General features: G+C 33.9%; 1 protein-coding gene across 2 annotated transcripts in view; it reads left to right on the plus strand.

Moving 5' to 3' along the window:
- The window catches only part of LOC149783576 (solute carrier organic anion transporter family member 4A1-like), a 36,974-nt gene that overhangs the window by 8,540 nt on the left and 16,122 nt on the right, over positions 1-12,312 (plus strand). For both annotated transcript variants that reach the window (XR_016413625.1, XM_089931836.1), the window contains exons 5-7: positions 542-663; positions 3,327-3,587; positions 3,757-3,952. Coding sequence is in view for 1 of the 2 variants with exons in the window: in XM_089931836.1 (XP_089787962.1) it covers positions 542-663; positions 3,327-3,587; positions 3,757-3,952 (579 nt within the window). In the remaining variant the exon portion in view is untranslated. The remainder of the gene's footprint in view (positions 1-541; positions 664-3,326; positions 3,588-3,756; positions 3,953-12,312) is intronic.

Consider the following 12,312-nt stretch of genomic DNA (forward strand, 5'->3'; position numbering starts at 1 on the left):
TTATGACAGAAATATTTTACCCTTGGTTGATTAAGACTTATATTTCATAAGAAGTAAATAAAATCAAAGCTTTTAATGAACTCATTGTCAACACCATCAACTAGTGATTTATGATTGTGAAATGCTCGAAAATAAAAAAAGATGCTCACAGGAGAAAATTAAAGCTAGTCCACATGACAAAAAGAATGCATACAATGAATGCAAACCTTTATGAAAGTCTATACACTGAGAGTAGAGGATACATAAATATAAGCTTAGGGGTGGGGTAGTAGGAGTGTACAGAGGTTTGCAATGGGGTTTGTCAAATGAAACACCTAGTTATGGCCCTGCAGGCAAAGATCTGGAATCTTTTGCATCTTCAGTGTTTTCATGGCTTAATTTTATTCATCTATCTTTAAAGACAATGTACTCTTGGAAGCATTTCATTTTTTCATATAGAATATTTTTGGGGGGGAGGTGACAGGGTGCCAGATTCGCTGCACCACTCTACTTCGTGGAGGCATTTTGTATATATTTAACAAGAACTTACCTCTTATTGCAGTATGTCGATAACTCCTGAGGACCCCAGGTGGGTGGGAGCATGGTGGGTCAGTTTTCTTGTGGCATCCAGCGCCTTTCTCATGATTGCAGTGCCTATTTCCCTGTACGGAGTGGAGCTGCCAAGTAAGTTTAGCAGGTGCATTCCTCTGTAGTTAAAATTCTACTAAACAGTAATCCACATCTCCATATTTGGAGTAAAGCTGTCGAGTAAGTTCAACCCGGTGTGTGGGAACATGGTGGGTCAGTTTCCTTGCAGTGCCTAGCACCTTTCACATAACAGTCCCAATTTAAGTGCTTTTGGGTGGATGTACTGAATATGTTCAATACAAGCATTTATTTATTATCAAGTCATTAGCTCTCCTACTGACAGCTGGTCCTATTTCAATTTATGGAGTGGAGTTCCTAGTTATTTCAAGTTATGGGTTGGAATTACCAGTTATTTCAGTTCATGGAGTGGAGTTGCCAGTTATTTCACGTTATTGGTAGGAATTACCAGTTATTTCATTTTATGGAGTGGAGTTGCCAGTTATTTCAAGTTATGGGTAGGAATTACCAGTTATTTCATTTTATGGAGTCAAGTTGCCAGTTAAGTTCAATACAAGTGTTCATCTCAACCATAACCATACCATTAATCCTTTCTGTTGAGAGTGGCCTCACTGTATGACAATCACAGATTAGTTGACAAATAAGGTATAGACCTTCAGATAATATTAAATTATAAACAATAAAATTATCATACAGCTGTTGTCTTTGTCCCAATTCTCACTGTGCAACAGCAGCAATATGGAACCAGTCCAAAGAGACTTTACAAGAAAAAACAATTTTTTTTAATAAATTGTACTTATTTCTAATCTCTTATTTCTAATCTGTTTCTTTGATGCATCTGACATGTATATCATTTAAAGCCAGTCTGTATGAAAGCTTTCTCATGTGCACAATTTACTACAACAAAAATGCATATGTAGCACAAGTGTAATTTAACCCGATGGCATCACATGCAAGGCGTCCGTTAGCACATATGAAGTCATGCAGTGGGTGTCAGCTCTGCCTATTTCTTATTAATGAAGTACATATGCTTTATGACTCATTGATAAAGTTTCGTTTTTCTTCCATATTTGATCAGAATGTGTATAAAGACAAATATTAAATTGGTGCCTGGAGAGAAAATAACATAGAAAATAAATATTAAAGCTGGGTACAGTTGATTTTAGACTGATTGAATCATACACAAATCCCATCTGGCTTACTTGATATTGAGCAGCTATTGCCAAGTGAGAATTGACTGACAGAAATCTTCTACTGATTTTAATTAGCATAAGTTAAGAGCCCAAGCTGGATAATCATGACTAGAAATTCAGACATTTGAATCTTTAGCAATAACTCGGCTGTATTTATTTCCAAAGTAACAAGGGAGGACAAAGGGTAGATTCAAATGTTAGAAATAACAATTCTGGAGGGAATCATTACACAAGTACGAATAAATATTCCAGATGGAATTATTACAAAAGCATGGATTAAAATTCCAGAGGGAATCATTACAGAAGTATGAATTAAAATTCCAGAGGGAATCATTATAGAAGTATGAATTAAAATTCCAAAGGGAATCATTACACAAGTATGAATTAAAATTCCAGAGGGAATCATTACACACGTATGAATTAAAATTCCATAGGGAATCATTACACACATATGAATTAAAATTCCAGAGGGAATCATTACACACGTATGAATTAAAATTCCATAGGGAATCATTACACACATATGAATTAAAATTCCAGAGGGAATCAATACACACATATGAATTAAAATTCCAGAGGGAATCATTACACAAGTACGAATTAAAATTCCAGAGGGAATCATTACACACATATGAATTAAAATTCCAGCGGGAATCATTACACACGTATGATTTAAAATTCCAGAGGGAATCAATACACAAGTACGAATTAAAATTCCAGAGGGAACCATTACACACATATGAATTAAAATTCCAGAGGGAATCATTACACACGTATGAATTAAAATTCCAGAGGGAATCATTACACAAGTATGAATTATAATCCTGATGTGAAAAGCTTTTAGAAGGTGATGCTGATAGTAATATGTTTGAATTTTCTTGCTAAAAAATCAGGACCCTAAATTACTACTTTTGTTAATGTGGTAGGAGCCCTTGCCCCCCGCCCCCCCCCCCCCCCCGCCCCCATTTTCCATTCCTTTTATTTGTGTGATGCACATAGAAGTTTTTGTTTGATCTACAATTATGGAGAAACTGTAGAGTGGCTTTCAAGCTTCTTTTTAAAATAATTTTTATTTACTATCTGTTCTATAAATGAATATAATTTTCTGAGATAATAAGATAGCTTAAGGATAGTTTATTTCAGCATTATTAGTATGTTGACCTGATATAAAGGTCATTACTGGTTTTTCCCCAATTTTCTTTTTTCATTACCAAACTGAATTAGTTTTTTGTTACTAGCATTGCAAACAATACTTGTACATCCAATTGCAGCAGCATTCTTCAAGTGATACGGTCTGCCTGATATTTTGTCATAGTTATTTAACCTTTGAAAATTGGGCCAACTGCATTTAAAAAGAGAATGAGTCCCAAATTAAATGTTCAAATGTAAAATTCAGTGCTGAATTATTCAAAGTCATTTAATATGGCTCTCATGAGAATTATAACTAATGTTAAAAAGCAACCTCAAACAAAATCCGTTTAAAAAAGACAACAGATGATATCACCATGAAGCATAATTACTAGTATGTTGGATATCTTTCTGTTTCAGTTGCAAAAGCTGTACGTGAGACACGTGTGTCTGAGATGCATGGTGATGATGGAACATATGTATCATCACTGTCAGGCCACTCGCGATCTCTTCGGAATCTTCCCATTGCCCTATGGCAAATCCTTCGTATCCCACCATTTTTGCCAATTGCTCTGGCAGGAGCTTCAGAAGGCCTCATTACCTCAGGCTTCGCCACTTTCATGCCAAAATACATCCAGAACCAGTTTGGTGTTACTGCGGGCTGGGCCTCCATGCTTACAGGTAACACACAATTGCAGATTCACAATTGGGGGTTTTCTTTTTAAATCATTCAATGCACCACTTAATGTTGCTTTTCTGATTTTTACTTTGAAGATCTAAACTCTTGCTTGTCTGTCTGTCTGCATACTATGTAATTTTTCATGCCTTGGTATTTGTATATTTCCTCTAGGGTTCATGGCGGTGCCTGGGGCGGCTGGGGGTCAATTTACTGGTGGTTTTATAGCCAAAAAGCTGCAGCTGAAGGTTCAGGGATGTCTACGAGTTGCCATCATTGCCTCTGCTATTTGCCTTATCATGGCGGCTGCACTTTGGACCAGGTGCAAGTTTGACAGTATCGCTGGAGTTACTATGCCTTACAGTAACAGGTAGGTTTAACTTAATTATACAGACTAAACTCTGGGTCAAAATGAATTCAACTGCATATATTATTAATAAATAAATGATTACATTTTAATAACTTCTTACAAATGACTAAAATCAGTCAGATTTGAGAATTTCTAATCTAAAAACGTAATAGTCAGACATGAGAATTTCATAAATCTAAATCTTACTAGACCAGTCAGACATGACAATTTCATAAATCTAAATTTTACTAGACCAGTCAGACAAGACAATTTCATAAATCTAAATCTTACTAGACCAGTCAGACATGACAATTTCATAAATCTGAATTTTACTAGACCAGTCAGACATGAGAATTTCATAAATCTAAATTTTACTAGACCAGTCAGACCTGAGAATTTCATAAATCTAAATTTTACTAGACCAGTCAGACCTGAGACTTTCATAAATCTAAATCTTACTAGACCAGTCAGACCTGACAATTTCATAAATCTAAATTTTACTAGACCAGTCAGACATGACAATTAATCTAAATTTTACTAGACCAGTCAGACATGACAATTTCATAAATCTAAATCTTCCTAGACCAGTCAGACCTGAGAATTTCATAAATCTAAATTTTACTAGACCAGTCAGACCTGTGAATTTCATAAATCTAAATTTTACTAGACCAGTCAGACCTGAGACTTTCATAAATCTAAATCTTACTAGACCAGTCAGACCTGACAATTTCATAAATCTAAATTTTACTAGACCTGTCAGACATGACAATTTCATAAATCTAAATTTTACTAGACCAGTCAGACATGACAATTTCATAAATCTAAATCTTCCTAGACCAGTCAGACCTGAGAATTTCATAAATCTAAATTTTACTAGACTAGTCAGACCTGAGAATTTCATAAATCTAAATTTTACTAGACCAGGCAGACATGACAATTTCATTAATCTAAATTTTACTAGACCAGTCAGACCTGAGAATTTCATAAATCTAAATTTTACTAGACCAGCCACACCTGAGAATTTAATAAATCTAAATCTTACTACAGCAGTCAGACATGATAATTTCATAAATCTAAATTTTACTAGACCAGTCAGACCTGACAATTTCATAAATCTAAATTTTACTAGACCAGTCAAACCTGAGACTTTCATAAATCTAAATCTTACTAGACCAGTCAGACCTGAGAATTTCATAAATCTAAATCTTACTAGACCAGTCAGACCTGAGAATTTCATAAATATAAATTTTACTAGACCAGTCAGACATGACAATTTCATAAATCTAAATCTTACTAGACCAGTCAGACCTGAGAATTTCATAAATCTAAATTTTACTAGACCAGTCAGACCTGAGACTTTCATAAATCTAAATCTTACTAGACCAGTCAGACCTGACAATTTCATAAATCTAAATTTTACTAGACCTGTCAGACATGACAATTTCATAAATCTAAATTTTACTAGACCAGTCAGACATGACAATTTCATAAATCTAAATCTTCCTAGACCAGTCAGACCTGAGAATTTCATAAATCTAAATTTTACTAGACTAGTCAGACCTGAGAATTTCATAAATCTAAATTTTACTAGACCAGGCAGACATGACAATTTCATAAATCTAAATTTTACTAGACCAGTCAGACCTGAGAATTTCATAAATCTAAATTTTACTAGACCAGCCACACCTGAGAATTTAATAAATCTAAATCTTACTACAGCAGTCAGACATGATAATTTCATAAATCTAAATTTTACTAGACCAGTCAGACCTGACAATTTCATAAATCTAAATTTTACTAGACCAGTCAAACCTGAGACTTTCATAAATCTAAATCTTACTAGACCAGTCAGACCTGAGAATTTCATAAATCTAAATCTTACTAGACCAGTCAGACCTGAGAATTTCATAAATATAAATTTTACTAGACCAGTCAGACATGACAATTTCATAAATCTAAATCTTACTAGACCAGTCAGACCTGAGAATTTCATAAATCTAAATTTTACTAGACCAGTCAGACCTGACAATTTCATGAATCTAAATTTTACTAGACCAGTCAGACATGACAATTTCATAAAAATAAATCTTACTAGACCAGTCAGACATGACAGTTTCATAAATCTAAATTTTACTAGACCAGTCAGACATGACAATTTCATAAATCTAAATCTTCCTAGACCAGTCAGACCTGAGAATTTCATAAATCTAAATTTTACTAGACCAGTCAGACCTGAGAATTTCATAAATCTAAATTTTACTAGACCAGTCAGACCTGTGAATTTCATAAATCTAAATTTTACTAGACCAGTCAGACCTGAGACTTTCATAAATCTAAATCTTACTAGACCAGTCAGACCTGACAATTTCATAAATCTAAATTTTACTAGACCTGTCAGACATGACAATTTCATAAATCTAAATTTTACTAGACCAGTCAGACCTGAGACTTTCATAAATCTAAATCTTCCTAGACCAGTCAGACCTGAGAATTTCATAAACCTAATTTTTACTAGACTAGTCAGACCTGAGAATTTCATAAATCTAAATTTTACTAGACCAGGCAGACATGACAATTTCATAAATCTAATTTTTACTAGACCAGTCAGACCTGAGAATTTCATAAATCTAAATTTTACTAGACCAGCCACACCTGAGAATTTAATAAATCTAAATCTTACTACAGCAGTCAGACATGATAATTTCATAAATCTAAATTTTACTAGACCAGTCAGACCTGACAATTTCATAAATCTAATTTTTACTAGACCAGTCAAACCTGAGACTTTCATAAATCTAAATCTTACTAGACCAGTCAGACCTGAGAATTTCATAAATCTAAATCTTACTAGACCAGTCAGACCTGAGAATTTCATAAATATAAATTTTACTAGACCAGTCAGACATGACAATTTCATAAAAATAAATCTTACTAGACCAGTCAGACATGACAATTTCATAAATCTAAATTTTACTAGACCAGTCAGACCTGACAATTTCATGAATCTAAATTTTACTAGACCAGTCAGACATGACAATTTCATAAAAATAAATCTTACTAGACCAGTCAGACATGACAGTTTCATAAATCTAAATTTTACTAGACCAGTCAGACATGACAATTTCATAAATCTAAATCTTACTAGACCAGTCAGACATGACAATTTCATAAATCTAAATTTTACTAGACCAGTCAGACATGAGAATTTCATAAATCTAAATTTTACTAGACCAGTCAGACCTGTGAATTTCATAAATCTAAATTTTACTAGACCAGTCAGACCTGAGACTTTCATAAATCTAAATCTTACTAGACCAGTCAGACCTGACAATTTCATAAATCTAAATTTTACTAGACCTGTCAGACATGACAATTTCATAAATCTAAATTTTACTAGACCAGTCAGACCTGAGACTTTCATAAATCTAAATCTTCCTAGACCAGTCAGACCTGAGAATTTCATAAATCTAAATTTTACTAGACTAGTCAGACCTGAGAATTTCATAAATCTAAATTTTACTAGACCAGGCAGACATGACAATTTCATTAATCTAAATTTTACTAGACCAGTCAGACCTGAGAATTTAATAAATCTAAATCTTACTACAGCAGTCAGACATGACAATTTCATAAATCTAAATTTTACTAGACCAGTCAGACCTGACAATTTCATAAATCTAAATTTTACTAGACCAGTCAAACCTGAGACTTTCATAAATCTAAATCTTACTAGACCAGTCAGACCTGAGAATTTCATAAATATAAATTTTACTAGACCAGTCAGACATGACAATTTCATAAATCTAAATCTTACTAGACCAGTCAGACCTGAGAATTTCATAAATATAAATTTTACTAGACCAGTCAGACATGACAATTTCATAAATCTAAATCTTACTAGACCAGTCAGACCTGAGAATTTCATAAATCTAAATTTTACTAGACCAGTCAGACATGACAATTTCATAAATCTAAATCTTACTTGACCAGTCAGACATGACAATTTCATGAATCTAAATTTTACTAGACCAGTCAGACATGACAATTTCATAAAAATAAATCTTACTAGACCAGTCAGACATGACAATTTCATAAAAATAAATCTTACTAGACCAGTCAGACATGACAATTTCATAAATCTAAATTTTACTAGACCAGTCAGACCTGAGAATTTCATAAATCTAAATTTTACTAGACCAGTCAGACATGAGAATTTCATAAATCTAAATTTTACTAGACCAGTCAGACATGGCAATTTCATAAATCTAAATTTTACTAGACCAGTCAGACATGAGAATTTCATAAATCTAAATTTTACTAGACCAGTCAGACATGAGAATTTCATAAATCTAAATTTTACTAGACCAGTCAGACATGGCAATTTCATAAATCTAAATCTTACTAGACCAGTCAGACATGAGAATTTCATAAATCTAAATTTTACTAGACCAGTCAGACATGACAATTTCATAAATCTAAATCTTACTAGACCAGTCAGACATGACAATTTCATAAATCTAAATTTTACTAGACCAGTCAGACCTGACAATTTCATAAATCTAAATTTTACTAGACCAGTCAGACCTGACAATTTCATAAATTTAAATCTTACTAGACCAGTCAGACCTGAGAATTTCTTAAATCTAAATTTTACTAGACCAGCCAGACATGACAATTTCATAAATCTAAAAAGTGAATAGACCAACATGACTTGAGTATTTCAACAAGATTATAGCTTAGTAGACCAGTCCGAGTTCAGTATTTCAGAAATTAAAACTTTGATAGACCAGCCAGACTTGAAAGACAATTATGACAGCCAGTATCAAATGTCAATGTAGAGGTCTAGCTTATGTAATTTATTTGTATACTGTTAGTATCTGGAGCATATTAGATGCATCCCATTGGATTAATTATTTGATTGGATGGTAGTCTGATATTTGCAAGAAGTTAAATAAACGGTTTTCTATATATAAATTGAGCATCACTGCTCTCTTTCTCTCTCAAGTATAACAGTGGTATTAAGGTCAATGATTTAATGATGTCATTGCCATATACATGCCAAGCTTACCCAGGTAATATTTACTGCGTATCTTGTATCATTTAATGATGTTATTGCCATATACATGCCAAGCTTACCCAGGTAATATTTACTGCATATCTTGTATCATTTAATGATGTCATTGCCATATACATGCCAAATTTATCCAGGTAATATTTACTGCATATCTTGTATTATTTAATACAGTTAGTATTATGTCATAGATATTGCATCAGTTTCCTGTATTATCAGCATATTATGTCAGGCTTAGCCAGGTAGTATTAAGTAGTAGATATTGCATCAGTTTCCAATATTATCACCATATGTCAGGCTTACCCAGGTAGTATTATGTCATAGATATTACATCAGTTTCCAATATTATCTCCATATGATGTCAGGCTTACCCAGGTATATTATGTCATAGATATTGCATCAGTTTCCAATATTATCAACATATCATGTCAGCTTACCCAGGTAGTATTATGTAGTAGATATTGCATCAGTTTTCAATATTATCACTGAAACTACTCTTCTAAAAGTAGTTAATGACATTCTCTCTGCGTTGGATAGCGGAATGATTATAGTCCTCACCCTCCTTGATTTGTCTGCAGCATTTGACACAATAGACCATGATATATTAGTTAACCATCTCCAGCACGTATTTGGCATTCATGATACAGCCTTACTGTGGTTCAAGTCCTACTTGGTCAACAGGACACAAATTGTATCTGCAAATGGAATACACTCCAGCTCAGTTGATCTATGTTGTGGTGTTCCACAGGGGTCTGTTCTTGGACCTGTTCTCTTCATTCTGTACACTCATTCGCTCTCAAGTGGCATAGATCATCATCCAGTGTCTCACCAATTCTACGCTGATGACACCCAAATATACACATCTAGCCACCCAACTGAACTTGATGCTACCATCCAAGGTGTAGAGAGGTGCATTTCTGATGTGAAATCATGGATGACTTGTAACAAGCTGCAGATGAATGATGATAAAACTGAGGCCATTCTGATCACAACACAAAGACTTTCTCATTCACATCCTTTACCCCAAACAATAAATATCAGCAATGCCAACATTAAATTCTCACAATCAGTATGAAACCTAGGTGTTACTCTGGACAGTACTCTCACATTATACCAACATGTCATGAACATATGCAAGGCTGCATATCTTGAGCTGAGACGCATCAGCTCAATTCACAAATATCTTTCAGTTGATGCCACTAAAACACTTGTGTGTTCATTAGTACTTTCAAGACTGGACTATCGTAACTCAATTTTGTTTGGTTCATCTCCATATCTACTCCAGAAACTTCAGAAAGTTCAAAACACAGTTGCTCAGATCATACTTAGAATACCACGATCAGAGCACACCTCCCTGCTGCTCTGTACCCTACACTGGCTATCCATTCGTTCCAGAATCAAACACAAAATTTGTTCTCTGTGCTACATTTTACTATCAGACTCCAGTCCAACATGCCTGTATGACCTCACCCATGTATACACACCAGCAAGATACTTATGCTCCTCTTCTGACGATCGTATACTCATTATTCCCACTATGAAAACAAAGTCATATGGACAGTGTTCTTTTGCATACCAGGGCCCAGCAACATGGAATGAATTGCCCACTGAACTTAGACACAAAGACACAGTGATCACATTCAAGAGGGCTCTCAAAACTCACTTATTTTGACTGCAAGAACAAACTTAAAGACCTAATAATGTTTCCTACCTGAAATATTCTCAGCATGTTTTTTATTTTTTAATGTTTTTCTAATTTCATGTTGTTTTTTTTTGTAATAATATTATTATGTTTCTTATCTTATAGGTGTTGTCTAATGTTCTAAAGCGGTTAGAGCTTCTAAAGATTAGGCGCTACACAAAGTCCTCATTATTATTATTAATATTATGTAGATATTACATCAGTTTCCAATATTATCACCATATTTCAGGCTTACCTATGTAGTGTTATGTCATAGATATTACATCAGTTTCCAATATTATCACCATATCACATCAGGCTTACCCAGGTAGTATTATGTAGTAGATATTGCATCAGTTTCCAATATTATCTCCATATGTCAGGCTTACCTATGTAGTATTATGTCATAGATATTACATCAGTTTCCAATATTATCACCATATGTCAGGCTTACCCAGGTAGTATTATGTAGTAGATATTGCATCAGTTTCCAATATTATCACCATATGTCAGGCTTACCTATGTAGTATTATGTCATAGATATTACATCAGTTTCCAATATTATCACCATATCACATCAGGCTTACCCAGGTAGTATTATGTTGTAGATATTGCATCAGTTTCCAATATTATCACCATATGTCAGGCTTACCCAGGTAGTATTATGTCGTAGATATTGCATCAGTTTCCAATATTATCACCATATGTCAGGCTTACCTATGTAGTATTATGTCATAGATATTACATCAGTTTCCAATATTATCACCATATCATGTCAGGCTTACCCAGGTAGTATTATGTTGTAGATATTGCATCAGTTTCCAATACTATCACCATATAATGTCAGGCTTACCCAGGTAGGATTATGTAGTAGATATTATATCAGTTTTCAATATTATCACCATATGATAATAATCTTACCCAGGTAGTATTGTGTAGTAGATATTGCATCAGTTTCCAATATTGTCACCATATGATGTCAAGCTTACCCAGGTAGTATTGTGTAGTAGATATTGCATCAGTTTCCAGTATTATCACCATATTATGTCAGGCTTACCCAGGTAGTATTGTGTAGTAGATATTGCATCAGTTTCCAATACTATCACCATATTATGTCAGGCTTACCCAGGTAGTATTATGTAGTAGATATTGCATCAGTTTCCAGTATTATCACCATATGATGTCAGGCTTACCCAGGTAGAATTGTGTAGTAGATATTACATCAGTTTCCAGTATTATCACCATATGATGTCAGGCTTACTCAGGTAGTATTGTGTAGTAGATATTACATCAGTTTCCAGTATTATCACCATATGATGTCAAGCCTACCCAGGTAGGATTATGTAGTAGATATTACATCAGTTTCCAGTATTATCACCATATTATGTCAGGCTTACCCAGGTAGTATTGTGTAGTAGATATTACATCAGTTTCCAATACTATCACCATATGATGTCAGGCTTACCCAGGTAGAATTGTGTAGTATATATTACATCAGTTTCCAATATTATCACCATATGATGTCAGGCTTACTCAGGTAGTATTGTGTAGTAGATATTACATCAGTTTCCAATACTATCACCATATGATGTCAGGCTTACCCAGGTAGTATTGTGTAGTAGATATTAC

Source organism: Sinohyriopsis cumingii, chromosome 14 (genome assembly GCF_028554795.1).
Source record: "Sinohyriopsis cumingii isolate HCF-2022 chromosome 14, ASM2855479v2, whole genome shotgun sequence".
In the NCBI taxonomy this organism is placed as follows: Eukaryota; Metazoa; Mollusca; class Bivalvia; order Unionida; family Unionidae; genus Sinohyriopsis; species Sinohyriopsis cumingii.